The 15,350-nt window shown below is 53.5% G+C and overlaps 4 protein-coding genes across 4 annotated transcripts; 2 read left to right on the top strand and 2 right to left on the bottom strand.

Annotated features, from left to right (window-relative positions):
- Positions 1–1,108: 1,108 nt before the first annotated feature.
- On the top strand, positions 1,109–5,250 carry J4E90_010290 (uncharacterized protein; the record flags this gene model as incomplete). The annotated part of the gene is made up of 3 exons (XM_051439803.1): positions 1,109–4,093; positions 4,146–4,776; positions 4,829–5,250. Coding segments are annotated over 3 exons (4,038 nt in total), but the record flags the coding sequence as incomplete, so codon positions are not given.
- A 3,444-nt stretch (positions 5,251–8,694) lies between these two features.
- J4E90_010289 (uncharacterized protein) lies at positions 8,695–10,800 on the top strand (the record flags this gene model as incomplete). The annotated part of the gene is made up of 3 exons (XM_051439802.1): positions 8,695–9,060; positions 9,125–9,519; positions 9,567–10,800. The coding sequence occupies 3 exons, from the start codon at positions 8,695–8,697 to the stop codon at positions 10,798–10,800; spliced, it is 1,995 nt and encodes a 664-aa protein (XP_051286456.1).
- Positions 10,801–11,167: 367 nt separating this feature from the next.
- On the bottom strand, positions 11,168–12,732 carry J4E90_010288 (uncharacterized protein; the record flags this gene model as incomplete). The annotated part of the gene is made up of 2 exons (XM_051439801.1): positions 11,168–12,312; positions 12,384–12,732. 2 exons carry the CDS (start codon positions 12,730–12,732, stop codon positions 11,168–11,170), a joined length of 1,494 nt encoding a protein of 497 aa, XP_051286455.1.
- A 557-nt stretch (positions 12,733–13,289) lies between these two features.
- Positions 13,290–15,144, bottom strand: J4E90_010287 (uncharacterized protein; the record flags this gene model as incomplete). The annotated part of the gene is made up of 2 exons (XM_051439800.1): positions 13,290–13,982; positions 14,029–15,144. 2 exons carry the CDS (start codon positions 15,142–15,144, stop codon positions 13,290–13,292), a joined length of 1,809 nt encoding a protein of 602 aa, XP_051286454.1.
- Positions 15,145–15,350: the final 206 nt, after the last annotated feature.

Genomic DNA, 15,350 nt, shown 5'->3' with positions numbered 1-15,350 from the left:
ACATCCTGCGGAAAGTGCTCCTAGATCGGTGTACAGCTGATTTCTCGTATAAAGGATGTGATCGAAGTCGAACAAAGGCATCTTTGACATGCTGCGTCGTCGTGGTTTGCCAAAGCTCTTTGTTCTAAATAGCTGTAGAAAGAGCGAGGTATGACGTCACCAAGTATGAGGGTCGGATCTCAATGGCGTGAGAAGAGCATCGCGTCTAGTCTCCGCGTGTGTGCGCACGGCGTCAGTAATTCTCTCCACTATATCGAGCGCCATTGCTGATGAATAGGAAATCGTGATGATGTATATGAGGAGGTCGACTGTGATGCTTCGCGACCTTGTCGGAAGCACCTAAGCGAAGCTTGGGACGCGTCGCCCCCGGTCCACGCGCCGAGCATCCTCGTCCACTTTTCGCGTCAAGCATCATTCGGTGATAACGGCAGCTTCTGCAGCACCGAGGCAGAGGCAGATAGTCCAAGATAACACGACTGCAATTAGCTCTCACCGACCCCGCATCCAAACGATAGCGAACACCGATCATCCTCAACCTTCCAATCATCGCCAGTGCCGTGATTGCGGCATCCATTAAACGCCTTCCCCAAGCGCAATGGTGACTGCCACTATGGGCAGGGCGCAGTGTCTGACAGCGGCAATGGAGCCTCTGATAGCACGAACGCTATTGTAATTGACAATGCTCGGCGCGGCCTCGGCGCATTAGCAGCAGCTCCAGAAAAGCATGGTTATAGCATGACGCAGGGCCATCCGGTAACCCATCATCGAGTCCTCGTTGTAAGACTGGAATAGACTCAACCTCATCGCTGAACCGCAATTCGGCCACGACACCATGGCTACGCCTGGTTACAGACTCGGCGTTGATGTTGGAGGGTAAGTAATGATCGCCTCAATTTTGCCTCATGGACCGGTGGGAGGCCTGGACGCCCACCCGCTAGCTTCTTCCTGGCACCGGCGGCGAACATGCAGAACTTCCCCGAATCCACAGCTGCCGACACCTCGCGGCTTGTCTGAACACGGCCCATGTCAAGGAGCGCGGCTAACACGATCCTAGAACCTTCACCGACGGTACGGCCCTTTTCCACAAAGTCGCTTCATCTTTTAATAGAGTCCAGTCTGCGTCATCACCCCGAACGGCGAAGCGGTACGTACAAAAGTGCCGACCAACACGACAGATCAGTCTATTGGTGTGCAAGACGGAGTGCAACAGGCACGCAAAATCCTGAAAGAGAAGTACAACTGGGACGGCAGGTTTGAGTACATACACCATGGCACAACCACAGGTACCAATGCGGTGCTTGAAGGCAAAGGCGCCAAGTGCGGTCTTATCGTCACCAAGGGTCACAAGGACATACTGTCCACACGGCGAAGCCAGATACCAGGCGGATTAGGCTCATGGATGCACTACGAACAGCCCGACCCTCTCGTGCCTCTCGAGAGAACTGTAGAAGTCAAAGAGCGTATCAAGATTGACGGTGAAGTCTTCTACGAGCTGGATGAGGATGAATTACGAAAGGACTTGCAGGATCTGAAGAGACAGCAACCGCAAGCAATTGCTGTATCGCTGATCAATTCCTTCGCCAATAGCGCACATGAAGAACGCATCAGGGCCATATTAAGCAGTGAGTTTGGGCCAGATATCGAGATCGTCACTTCTACAGATGTACTGCCGGAGATCCAAGAATATGAGCGTACCGTCACGACAGCCGCCAACGCCATCGTCAAGCCGGTGGTAAAGAGTTATATGCAGAACCTGCAGAAGAAGCTTGAGAAAGACACAGACACCATCCGCATCTTGAAATCCGACGGCGACCTGACTTCAACCCACCTTGCCGGCGAGACACCGGTGCGCATCCTCATGAGTGGGCCAGCTGGTGGCGTCAAGGCTGTTTCTCATCTCGTCGCGAAGAACACGCCCTACAAGAATCTCATTACATTTGATATGGGCGGAACTTCCACTGACTGCGCTCTACTTCCGGGAAGCGATGCCATCATCCGACGAGAGACCGCGATCGGTCACCTATCAGTACGAGCACCCAGCGTGGACGTAAATACTGTAGGAGCCGGCGGTGGCTCTATCGCGATATTCAATGACTTCACCAAGACTCTACGTGTGGGACCCGAGTCTAGCGGCGCTACACCTGGCCCTGCAGCTTACGGAAAAGGTGGCACCCAAGCGACTGTGACCGATGCAAACTTGGCTTTAGGTCGCCTTCCGTCGAAACTTCTCGGTGGAAAGTTCCAATTGGATGTTGCCGCGTCTACAGCTGCAGTCGAATCGATCGCTAAGCAAATGGGTCTCGATACAGCTTCCGCAGCTGAGGGTATCATCGACCTGGTAAACGAATCCATGCACGGTGCTCTGCGGCTGGTATCTGTCGAGCAAGGCTACGATCCACGTGACTTTGCATTGGTCGCCCTCGGCGGTGCTGGCCCACTTCATGGTAACGCCCTTGGTCAGCTTCTTGGTTCCTGGCCTGTCATTGTTCCTCCTTCCCCCGGTGTGCTCTGTGCGCAAGGCGATGCTATTACGAAGATGTCGCACGAGCAGAGTTGCACATATATCCACGCATTCTCCGACATAACCGAGGAAGAGCTTAAAGAGACATTACTGGGTCTCAAGGCTGGTGGTGTGGAAATAATGAAGACTTCGCTTGTAGACGAAAACGCTACCTTGCATGTCGTATACCAAGCCGATATGCGCTACAAGGGCCAAGCTATGACGCTTACCGTTGATCTGAGTTCTGATGAGTTTAATAGCTCAAACAAGCTTGTGGATGTCTTTCGTTCCAAGTTCAATGAGGCCCATCAACACCAATTTGGTTTCTCACACGCGCATGCTGAGATGGAGACAATGCGCTTACGTGCCAAAGTGGTTGATGCTTCTGAAGAGGTGGCTTTCAAGCCCTTGGAGGATGCTCCTACTTCTGAACCTTGCAAAGACGCCATCACAGCTAAGCAGGTCATTGTCTGGGATGGGATGAAGGTCGAGGCAACCTTCTGGGATCGTTCCAAGATCGGAGGAGCTGGCAAGATCATACATGGTCCAGCGGTTGTCACTGAGATGGACTCGAACACTCTCATCCTTCCTGGGTTCTACGGAAAGATCGACTCCATGGGCAACATACTCATCTGGCCTACCGAGAAGAAGGACCATGGAAAGGCCGTGCACACCAAAGAGTCAGCTCAAGCACTGATCAAAGAGCAGCCAATCATCGCTACGCTCATCGCCTCTGCACTGGGATCTATCAGACGAGAGATGGATGCTCTTCTACTCCGTTGCGCCATGAGCCCAGCAATCCGAGAACAGCAAGATGAATTCAACGTTATCACCAACACACGTGGCCAGATGCTTGTCGGTCAGTTTGGATCATTCATACAGCAGTTCCTGGACGGCTGGAACGGCACAGTCGAAGAAGGCGATGTGTTTGTCACGAACGATGTATACCAGACCGATGGCGCCGTATCGCATCTCAACGACGTCATCGTAATACTTCCCATTTACTACGAGCACAGCCTTATAGGATGGGCCGCAAATTTTGGTCACATCACCGATGTGCAAGGAAAAGTACCAGGCTCCATGAGTATCAACGCAAGCACCATATTCGAGGACGGGATTCAAATACCTATTGTCAAGCTCTACACGAAAGGCGTGTACAACGAGACTCTCGCGACGGTACTCTTCCGTAATTCCCGTGCACCAGACTGGTTTCAGAGTGACCTCATGGCGCTCGTTACAGCTTGCCGCACAGCTGCTACGCGCGTCACCGAATTGTGTGGGCGCTACAGCCTGGAGGTATACGAGGCAGCGGCGGATTACTTACTGGAGCAGAACAAGCTTGCGATTAGCAGGATCATCAATGACAAGATCAGCGATGAGGTGTCAAGCTTCACCGATTTCATCGACGACGATGGTCAAGGAGTTGGACCATATGCCATCACTTGTTCCATGAAGAAGGAGAACGGGAAGCTTATTTTCGATTGGGATGGCACTTCGCCGCAGTCAAACAGCTCGATGAACTTCTATCTGTCTATTACGTTATTCAAGATGTTCATCGGTTACCATTTGCTCGCCATCTACGATCCGTATGCTGTAAGTAGATCATGCGCACCAGATTATCACGAAACGTAACTAATTCTAGTAGGTGGTGAACGATGGATTCCATGACTTGCTAGATATCAGGATCCCAGCTGGTACCATCCTCCGTCCCGTGCGTCCAGCAGCCGTCAGTTGCCGCACTCATCTCCTCGGTCGCATCATGGACGTTTTGCAAGCACTCTTCGGACAACAGAACCCCGCCTACCGTTGTGCAGCAGGTTTCTCTGACTCGCCCCATCTCTTCTACTCCGGTTTCAAGCCCGACGGGGAGTTCTACTTGCTCTACCAAATCGGATTCGGTGGCGTACCCGCGCGACCAATTGGTGATGGGCCGGACTGCCACTGTCTCTTCCCAGCTATCAAGTCCATCCCAGCTGAGAACATCGAGCTCTACTATCCCGTCATCATCGAAGCCAACGAGGCATTGCCAGATTCTGGAGGTGCTGGTTTCTACCGTGGTGGTAATGCACAGAGGACGTTGTACAGATGGCTGTGCGAAGGCGATGTCAGCACGCACGACGATCGATGGTTGACCAAGGCCTGGGGTGTCAACGGCGGAAAGCCTGGAAGCAGATCGAGAAAGGTTGTCTATCGAAACAACAGCTACGGAACACCAGCGGAGAAGGATAACATGGAATATTGTCAATCGAAGCAAGATTTCATACACGTATACCCAGGTAAGTCGCACTCATTGTTCGCGTGCGTGGACAAAAAAACTAACACCCCCAGGCGACGTACTAGAATGGATAACCTGGGGTGGCGGCGGCCTCGGCGACCCCTTGACCCGCCCACCCGAACGCGTAGCACAAGAAGTTCACCGCCGCCTTGTCACCCCCGAAGGTGCCGCAGAGAACTACGGTGTTGTCGTCGACCCGCACAACTTCACATTCGATAAATTCGCTACATCTACTCTCCGCAGTAAGAAACGCGAGGCGCGTGCCAAAGAGGGCGTCTATAGCACCAACAATACGATTGACCGCGGTGGCACGCTAAGTGAGCTGATGCGCAAGTGTGAGGAGGAGACGGGACTGAAGGCTCCGGTACCGCAGTGGGAGAAGAGGATTTATGGTCCGCATGCTGGTTTGGAGTATGTGAGGAAGTGGTATGAGACTATGAAGAAGGAGGGCATGGAGAGGTGGGATCGGGCTTAGAACTGGAGCTATTATCACATGATCTCGTATTCTGTGTGGAACAGATGGACCTTAGAGTAGTACACCTAGGCAGTTCTATTCTATCAATTGCTTGTAATCTGTTGGTATTCTGCGCGTGTACTGTAAGTGTGAGGTCGTTCTTGCCTTAGTGGTATGCTCAGGATCCAATGTGGCCTAGCGCTTACGGAACGAGCTACCTAGGTATGTAATCGAGATGCAGGCGCCAGCTCGAAACCAGGTACAACTCACTGCAGCCAGATAATGAGTTAATGGTGCTAGAAGCGACAGCGGCAGCGGCAGCGAGGTTTTTGATCAAGGCTCGTTTTGCTGATGCTTTGCAAGCCTGCCACCGCATTCGCGCAATCCATGTAACCTGTTGCTATGCCGTTCAATCTCCGCGGAAGCGACGTCTTTACCACCAGACAGCGACAAAATATATATACGAACCTCTTGATCACACCCAAAACCAGATTCGTGTTCTCAAAATCCAGCCTGGACGATGGGACGATGCCATATCGTGCAGAATAGAAGTAGTTTCCCTCGACCTGTTTTTTAAACCTCGGTACAACACTCTATCCTACACATGGGGAAGATCACGAGGCAAAAGGTCCATAAGCGTCAATCATCAAACCATCGATGTATCCGCAAACCTTTTCGTAGCTCTGCGAGCGCTTCGCCGACGATACTTCACAATCACTGTCTGGGCTGACGCTCTTCGCATAGACCAGGGAAATAATTATGAGAAGAACAAGCAAGTGGCACTGATGGGAAGGATCTATAAACAAGGGAGACAAACTTGGGTATCGCTTGGGTGCCTAGACGAGAGTTGGGCTGACGGTAGCTGGTCCCCGCCATTCCGCCTCCCAGAAAGCGCACCGCTTTGCAATCGCCTCATCCGAGGTGCCTGGAGACTATGGTGGCATCATTTAGTCCTGCGGCGGTCCTTTCGATCGAGACGTGGCGTAAGCCATGTGGCCGACGCAGTACGCACCATGAGGCCTACACGCCTACCCGACCATTCCGATGCTCTGGACCGCCTTCAACAGCATCAAAAACCAGCCACAGCTATGCCTACATGGCTAGCTACCCACGAGTACTGGTCAAGAGTGTGGATTGTACAGGAAATCGCGCTCTCGCGAATGGATCCAATATGTCTCTTGGGCCGCCACCAAATTCCTCTGCTCTCGCTGGACAGCGTCCTTGCGGACTGCACGGCGCCAGACCCAGAGGCGATACCTTGTCCGGCTGTAATTAAGGATGCATCATATCGCGCCCAGGAGATATGCATGCTGAGAGATGAGTTTCTCAAGACGCGCATAGTGCGTGTAGCAGGCAGTATGGAACTTTTACGCGCGTTGCAGTTCGCCAGTTACAGGAACGCCAGCGATGCGCGCGATCACATCTATGGGCTTCGCAGTCTAATTCCTTCAGGCGACCAGGAACAGATGAAACCAGACTACACTTTGTCCGTAAGGGAACTCTACGCGGATGTCACTAGATTACTACTAGAAAGGAAGTGGTCCATCAGCCTTCTCTGTTGTGCAGTAGGAACAGGCCATCAGCCAAACGAACACAACCTACCTTCCTGGAGTCTCGATTTTCGCAAGCCGATGCCATGGCTACCGTTTTCGAGCGACATCCTCGGTGTGCAAGAACATGAAAACATGGACAATAAGGGTTCGGACAGATTCCACATTCTCGGTCTCTGGGGTGAAAGCCATGAAGAAACCATCACTGGATTCAACTCCCCGAAAGGCTATAATATGCTTGAACACATATCCGACCCAGAGACGTCGCGCCATTTTTCCGAATTCTTGCAAAGCAACATCTTTGGACCGGACAAAAGATGGAGACGTTATACAGATGTCCATACGGAAACCCAAGAGCAATACGCGGTCTTCAGCACGGATCGAGGAAGATATGGGAAATGCCCTAGTGATGTGAAGCAAGGTGACGAGATATGGAGTTTCGAGGGATCAGTAATCGCGTTTGTACTTAGACCTTCGGCGGGGTCTGGAGTCCAGGAGGATGCTGTGAGGAATAGGTATAGATTGGTTGGTGCATGTAAGTTTTTGAGTGAAGTCGAGAATACTTGGGGTCTACCGGAGCGGGCGAAGAGGATGATTGAGATTGTTTAAGAGATGGTATCGTTCGCACAGCACACAACCGAAGCTACGTGCGAAGAGACTCATCAGGCTCGAGCTTAAGAGATGGAAGGGCGGACGACTCGTGGCGCTTTCGCCGATCACTGAAGACACGCGCACATGTCGCGTGGGGTGCGCATGCACAGTCGAGGCAGACAGCGTCGATAGATTCCTGAGATAAGGATGGCGCAACTCGCTGAACGACACATCTCGCGCAGAAGTAGGGCCTCTCTTGAGTTTCTCCTCATTCGTCGCAGTTGAGATATTGAATCGTGGGAGAGTCAGTCTTATCGTGGAGATAAGGGGCCCTACACTAAAATAGCTCCCTTGGCATGCTTCATCTCGTGCTTACTTCCTCCAACCACAACTCCTCAGCTGCATTTCGCCATCTCGAGAAGGCTCCCGCAATTCCCTGCGTCTCTGTCGCAGCCACATGCGCCGTTATGTTGCACGCTCGATCGCCTCTGGGCAGCGATCGTAATTCCACGGAGCGGGCCTCGAAAGCCACAACACGGACCCGCTACAGCGAAAGAGGCAGGCGACCAATGCGCCCAGCCTGACTATCTTTTCCACTACAGCTGCGGCTACACCGAAGTGTCTAGTTAGTCCTTTCGTCATGCGCCTATCCGGAGTCAGAGGACCTCTCTGCGAGACAAGTCTGCTGCCGGCACATTCTCGTGTTCGTTGGCAGTCTGTAATAGCCGCTTCCTACGGGTTCCTGCAGGCAAAACAAAAGTAGCGACGCGTATTCCCTTCTTCCTCACGGGCAAGGCGACGGCACGCTACTTCAGGGGCTCCGCCGCCGTTGTCGTCCGATACCGCAAGAGTACTTTTGCCTTCTCCATGTGAACGCATGAAACATTCGTGATCTCCCGGCCCATGGCTCTATCCGGAAGGTCAGGATCGTCGGCTCGGGCACACAATGCACGATATAATGCCCAGACCAATATAACAGGGCCTCCGAAGCTTGCCTGCCTATTTCACAGTGTCGCCAAGCCTCCGCTCTGCTGTCTCCTACCATCGCGCCGGTCGACTACGCGTGCAGCCAGTCCGAGAAAGGCAGCCGGTGATCGTTCCCTTGTCGCGTGGACGGCCTACTAATCGTACGCGCCTGGTGTTGCATCAACCATTCGCTCCGTGTTCTCGAAAGGGTCAAGACCGAGTGTGGAGAGTCGTTCGGGGGGTAAATGTGGCGAGGCAGCTGTTCATGTATAAGAGGAGTGGTATACTGTTTCAAAGCATTACTTTTGAGCACATCACCTGTCCCTAGTCTCTCATTTCTACTTCACTCGTTCCCACGATGCGTTCTGTACTTCTCGCGTCGCTGGCATCGCTGTCTGCCATCAGCGTCTATGGCCACCCCCACGCTTCATGGCAAGGACGCAGCACACTTACTCGCCGCGCTGTCGACTTGGACTCGTACCGCATGAAGCATGCCGCTGCCTACAAGAACGTGGCCGAAGTTGTGGCTGATCCCAACATCAACACACTTGCGAAGCGTGCTAGTGCGGAGGATGTTGCTACCGACTTGGTCAAGGCTACGATCCCGGATGCTACCTTCCGTCTTGTCAAGGACTCATATGTTGGCGACAATGGAGTAGCTCACTTCTACTTCAAGCAAACCGCCAACGGTCTTGACATCGATACCGCGGACTTCAATGTCAACGTAAGTCAACAACCTCTAAAAACTGTATACTCTCTATGTTGGCAATCGTGCTAATACCCCACAGGTCGGTCGTGATGGCAATGTTTTCTCTTTCGGAAACTCATTCTACAAGGGTGCTATCCCAGCGCCGCCAAGTCTGAGCAAACGTGACAGCGCGGCACCCGCCAATGCGCTCAAGTCCGCTATCAACGTTCTTGGACTCCCAGTTTCCGCTGAGGAGGCTATCGCTGAGGCAAAGGAAGCTACTGAGACCTATGCTATCAAGAAGACTACCGGATGTGTCAGTGAGCCTGAAGCACGCCTTGTCTACCTCGTAGATGAGGAGGGCAAGCTCGCTCTTACCTGGAGAATTGAGACTGATGTCATGAGCAACTGGCTGCTTTCTTACGTCGATGCGGAAGATGGCGAGAAGGTGCACGCCGTTGTTGACTACTCTGCCGATGCTGAGTACAAGGTTTAGTAAGTAGCCACGACTACTATATATGATCATAACTAATAACATCTAGCCCCTGGGGTATCAACGATCCATTTGAGGGTGACCGCAAGCTTGTCGAGGATGACTTCTCTCCCGCTGCTAGTGAATTTGGTTACCACAACGATGGCAAGCAGACTTTCAAGACGACCCGTGGAAACAACGGTATTGCCCACACCAACTGGGAGAACGTCAACAGCGGATTCCTCAACCTTCCCCGTCCCCAGAGCGAGGACCTGGTCTTCGACTACCCGTTCTCTCTCAACGACACCGACTGGATGGGATATGCCAACGCCTCCATTACTCAGCTCTTCTACACCGCCAACAAGTACCACGATGTTCTGCACACGCTAGGTTTCAACGAAAAGGCCGGAAACTTCGAGATCAACAACAACGGCGCTGGTGGTGCCGGTCAAGATTTCGTCTACCTGAACGCTCAAGATGGCTCCGGCAAGAACAACGCCAACTTCGCCACACCTCCCGATGGTCAACCAGCACGCATGCGCATGTACATCTGGAACACAACAACCCCTTACCGCGACAGCAGCTTCGACGCCGGAGTCGTCATCCACGAATACACCCACGGTCTCTCCAACCGTCTCACCGGTGGTCCCCTGAACGCCGGTTGCCTTTCTCTGCTCGAATCCGGCGGCATGGGCGAAGGCTGGAGCGACTTCTACGCGACCGCTATCCGCCTCAAGGCCGGCGACACCCGCAAGACCGAGTACCCCATGGGCGACTGGATCAGCGGACGTCCTCTCGGAATCAGGAACTACCTCTACTCGACCGACCTCAACAAGAACCCACAGGTCTACTCCGACGCCGATCTCTACGAGAAAGTCCACCCCATCGGCAACATCTGGGCATCCATGCTCTACGAAGTCCTCTGGAACCTCATCGACAAGTATGGCAAGAATGATGACTGGCTACCTAAGCTGGACAGCAAGGGTATCCCGAGTGATGGCAAGTACCTCGCTATGAAGATCGTCATGGACGGTATGGCCCTGCAGCCCTGCAACCCCACTTTCGTCTCTGCCCGCGACGCGATCGTCGACGCCGACAAGGCGCTCACAGGCGGTGAGAACGTGTGCGAGATCTGGAGCGGATTCGCGAAGCGTGGTCTTGGTGAGGGTGCGGTTTACGCTCCTACCGGCCGCACGAACAGTTTCGATATCCCCGAGGGAGTCTGCGGTGGCGGTAACTCGACCATGGCAACGAAGATGAAGATGCATAAGAGGAGGGTTCAGCCTGTTGAGCTGAAGTACTAGACGCATGGGATTTGTAGCATGGAGAGGAGCTTTGCATGGGGCGATTGTTGCTGTTGTTGATGAGTGTATGATGATACCTGCATTGGGTGGCGTTTTAGAGAGGCATATACTGCTTCCTGTTTCTTTAATGAATAATTATTGTTCCATCAAACCTCCCTTCCTTTTGAATCGATCGTTTGATACTATGCCGCTCTTAACACAATAACATGTAGTTAAGCCCACGCCTCGCAACACACGCTCTCTCATTTGTCCAAGAGCATATGGACAAGGGGTCTTAGCCGTCACCAGAAACGTATATACACCCTATCACGCGTGAACCGTAACAAGAACGTCAGTCACAAGAAGCATTCCTAAAAACAAACATGCCTCACTCCTCACTCGTACTACTCCCATCATCCGCAACCATACTCTCCGCCTCCTCCCTACTCTTATAGTCGCCAAATATGAGATAAACTCCCGGTACCCCATACCCCTGCAGCTCCTTCCTAACCCCCTCCCTCGCAGCACTCTTAACATACCGCCTCGCCTCCTGCCACAACCGCTCACTTCCCGCCAACGGCTCCTCCGCATACCCAATCCACTCGCCCATCCAAGCCTCCCTATCCCTCTCCATCTGCCAAAACGCCAACCCAGCTCTCACGTAAATCCAACCTACATCACTTCCCTCGAGAAACTCCGTCAAGAAGTGTTCGAAATCAGGGTTCAGACTCTCCTGCAAGATTTTTATGCTGCGGAAACCCCAGAAGGCGGCTTCGGCGTATTGGCCGAGAGCGTTGTAGGCGGCGATGGTGCGCGAGACGAGTTTGAGGCGCAGGACTACGCGGATGGTTATGCCGGTTTGGCCGGCGTAACGGCCCGTGGTTATGGCTTCGTGGAAGAAGTCATCGGCGAGGACGCGGCGGGTGCGGCCGGAGATGAGGATGTGGATGGAGTGGAAGGCTTTGTTGTAGAGATCGAGGGCTTGTTGGGCGGCGATGTGCTTTTCGTCGGTGGTGAGGGTGTTGTCTGGAGAGGGTGTGGCGGAGGCGAGGAGGACGTCGCCGGCTAGCATGTGGTCTGTAGCGTTTTCGACGGATTCGCGGAGTGTGGGTATTGGGATGGCTTGGAGCTTGGCAAGTTCTTCGCGGACAACAGGGGAGTAACCATGGATGTGAGTGCTGTTGAGGCCCTTGACATGTTCGAATGGGAGGAGGAGCTTGCGTTGGAGAGGGAGGGGGATGTTGTAGTCTTGCTGTTCTTCCCCTATGACTGCCTCGCCATTCTCGCCATACGGATCCCGCAGAACGAACGTAGTAGATAGGCGCTCGTTAAGCATAGGATAAGACAACGCACTGTAGTACCAAGTCTTCGTGAAGAGGGGTAGATCGTCCACCAGCATAACAACCATATGCTCAGGTACCTCGCCATGAAACGGCGCGGTAATCTGCACAACAGCGTGGAAATCGTTAAACGCATCGGCGCGCGCATCCGTACAAACAATCGGCACAAGACCCTCGGAGGAAATGTGGTTAACTAGAACTAAGACGTTAATATATCAGCCATGCACTCCACAGGAACTCAGAAAAGACAAGGGAAAAGCTCACGGCGTCCTCGGCGACCGGTAAGTTCCAATTGCTCTGGTACACCATCCGTAGCCATTAGATAAACGCGATACATACCCGCGCTCGGCCAAGGAGTAGCAATCTTGACGAAGACGTTTTCTCGTCTCCATACTGTCTTCGCTTCGGCGTAAATTTGTTTGTTTGCGAGCCAGAGGTTGAAGTCCCATTGGTAGACGCCGCCGTAGAAGCCTTTCGCTTCTAGCTCTTCGCTGCGGACGAGGTGGTCGGCGGGCGTGAAGTAGATGGAGTAGATTTGTTCGCGGAGCTCTAGGGGTAGGCGTAGGAAGGGGAATGGGGTTGGTGTGGCGTTGGTGGTAGTGTCTTCAGACATCGTGGGCGGTGAAGGGGGGGCTTGGGATGGTTTGGTTTTGGGTTTGGAGGCGAAGGGGTTGGTTACTAGAGAGGTGAACTGGAACATGGTAGCGAGGACACGCGGTCGCAGAGCTTAGGTAGCTCTAGAGAAGTGTGGTACGGGCGGCTGGAAGATGCATGACGGAGGAGGAATCTGCCCCACCTTTAGCTCCGGTGTTAACGCCGCGGGCCGAGGCATGGAAGAAAGATGAAGTTTATCGCTGTGCGTTTTTGCTTCCACTCCCAAATCTGATGCTCAAGCAATGTTAGTCATGCGCCCATGTTTCGCGTATACTTGTGGCGGTGGTTTACCAGGCCGATCTAAAGCATTCGTGTCCACGCTCAACGACGGTGGTTAAGGTGACTGCGAACATGAGTGTCTATATTCATGTCATTATTCCAACATATATAGTACATGTAACAGACATCCAGGACACCCATTCCCGGGCAAAATACTCCTGTCATATCCGCATCAGAGTGGAACAGTATCTTTTCGTGGTATCTTTCAAATCCTTAAACGTACAATCCGCAGCTCCTCTACCGTGTCTGGGTAGGTGGTACTCCCCCTTGGTGGCTAGCTGCTGCTTCTGGTGCACTCGCTGCTGAAGGCACTGTCGCGGTCTGAGGCGCCGAGTTACCTGCACCCAACCAACTGAATGCGCCTGCCTTCATATCGTTGAGCTGAGCTTCTTGCATCTTCTTCTCCTCCTCAGCCATCTCCTTGAGCCATTGCTCTCCGTTTTCGCGGATTTGCTTGTCCAGATGAACGTAGTTTTGCTTGTTGAAGTCGCGGTACATGTCGATCATCATCTTGCCCTCTGACATTCCCTGGCTGATGTTCTGGTCACCGAGAACCATGCCTTGTTTCGGTCCGTCGAGACCCAGACTCTTCATGAACATGCCACCCGCACTTCCCTTGGTCTTCTTCTGTTGCTGCTCGAGGTCGCGCTTGAATTGTTCGCGGAGTTTGGCCTCGCGGCGGGCGTACTCAACCGGGATGTCTTTGCCTTCCATCGACTTGAGAACGGTGCGGACGTCGATTGGTGTACCGGTTTGAGACATCATGGCAAGGTATTCGAGGAAGGGGATCAGGGCTACGAGGCCCTTGTCGCCTGGCTCGCCCTTCCACTTGGGCAGGATGATGGCGTTTTCGGGTTGGAGCTTGACGTGCGAGGGGTCGGTGTCGATCATGATGACTTTGGAGAGGTCGCGGTTGAGGTAGGAGAGGTCCTAGAGATGGTTAGCAAAAGTCTCATACAGTGCATAATCAACATACCTTGATGTACTCGCCCTTCTCGAAGCGGGTAGCCTCGCGGAACAGCGGCCACATGACGAGACGGAAGGGGTCGAGCTTGCGGATGATGGGGTCGGCGTCCATGGACTTGACGGAAGTGAAGATGACAAGTTCGTATTGCGAGCTGAGGTATCGGAGGAAGTAGTCAAGACCAGGTCGTTTTGCTAGTCGGTAGCCGTGCTTAGTGGTCCATTCCGAGTGCAACAGGAGATCCTCCAAACTGAGTACCAGAGTAAGTTCTGGAGCGCCTCCGGGGATCTTGTCCTTGTCTGGCAGCAATTTCTGGAAGGTAGGCTCAGTGTAGTATGCTTTCTGGCCGTTGATGCGGGCAGCCGCACGGGCGTACATGCCGCCCAACGTCCAGCCATTCGGAGCGTCGATGTGTGCGGCTTCCTCTTCTTCATCCTCCCAGTTTCGGCCCATGAAGAGCGCGCCCGTTGTGCCGAAAAGTAGCATACCGAGGTAGGACCAATTGGCGACACGATTCCGCCGCCTATCGGTGCTCGTCTCATATGCGGACTTGGGCAGTTCGCCGCCACTACCGCCCTCTCGGCCTCCAGCAGCGCCTGGTGTCGGGTCTTCGTAGAGCTCGTTGGGGTCGTTGGGGTCCCGCTTCGCCTTTCCATCGGCTTCAGCATGCTCCTCCGCAAACGTCGAGGGGATTCCGTAACGCAGGTCCGGTAGTGGCTTTTGTGGTTGTTGCGACTCTGGGCTCTCGGTGGTTGGGTCGGTGTTCTCACTGGGCGACTTGGGCCCCGACATCTCCTCCTGCTCCGACATCTTAAAGTCCTTTCCGGCATCTTTCGAGGCTTGTGTTGCGCTCTCCACTGGTCTTGAGGGCTGTGTCGGTGTTGTGTTTTTCTCAGGCGCTGATTCTGTGTCGAACTCAGGCTGCTCTGAAGGGTTTACCGGGTTGGGCCGCGCCTTGTTGGTCTCGTCGAACTTGATGGGATCTGAGGGTTTCCAGGTGTTATCTTTTGGCTTGCCGACCTTGGCATATGTGCGCGTCCATTGCGAGGTGGAAGCTATGGGTGTGATGCGCGGCGCTGCCAGTGCAGACCGCATGCGCAGGGCGCGGAAGGCGGTTCTGGGGAGCATGGCGATAGAAGGGGGGATAAAATACAAATTAAGAAGAAAAGGCGCCTCTAGGAAACATGGGTCGGGCACATGGGGGTCGTGGTGTCGACGGTCCTGCGATGAAATAATTGATGGAACAAGGCTTGGCGCAATGACGCTGCTCCCTCGCCAGAAATTCGCCCGTGTCATACGGCAATCGTGGCTTCACCAGTCAAGCAGGAACGCCG

The sequence above is a fragment of the Alternaria incomplexa genome (genome assembly GCF_024043165.1).
Source record: "Alternaria incomplexa strain BMP 0042 chromosome Unknown scaffold_20, whole genome shotgun sequence".
Taxonomy (NCBI): domain Eukaryota; kingdom Fungi; phylum Ascomycota; class Dothideomycetes; order Pleosporales; family Pleosporaceae; genus Alternaria; species Alternaria incomplexa.
The sequence above is the reverse complement of the archived record's forward strand: the minus strand, read 5'-3'. Positions and strand labels throughout refer to the sequence as shown.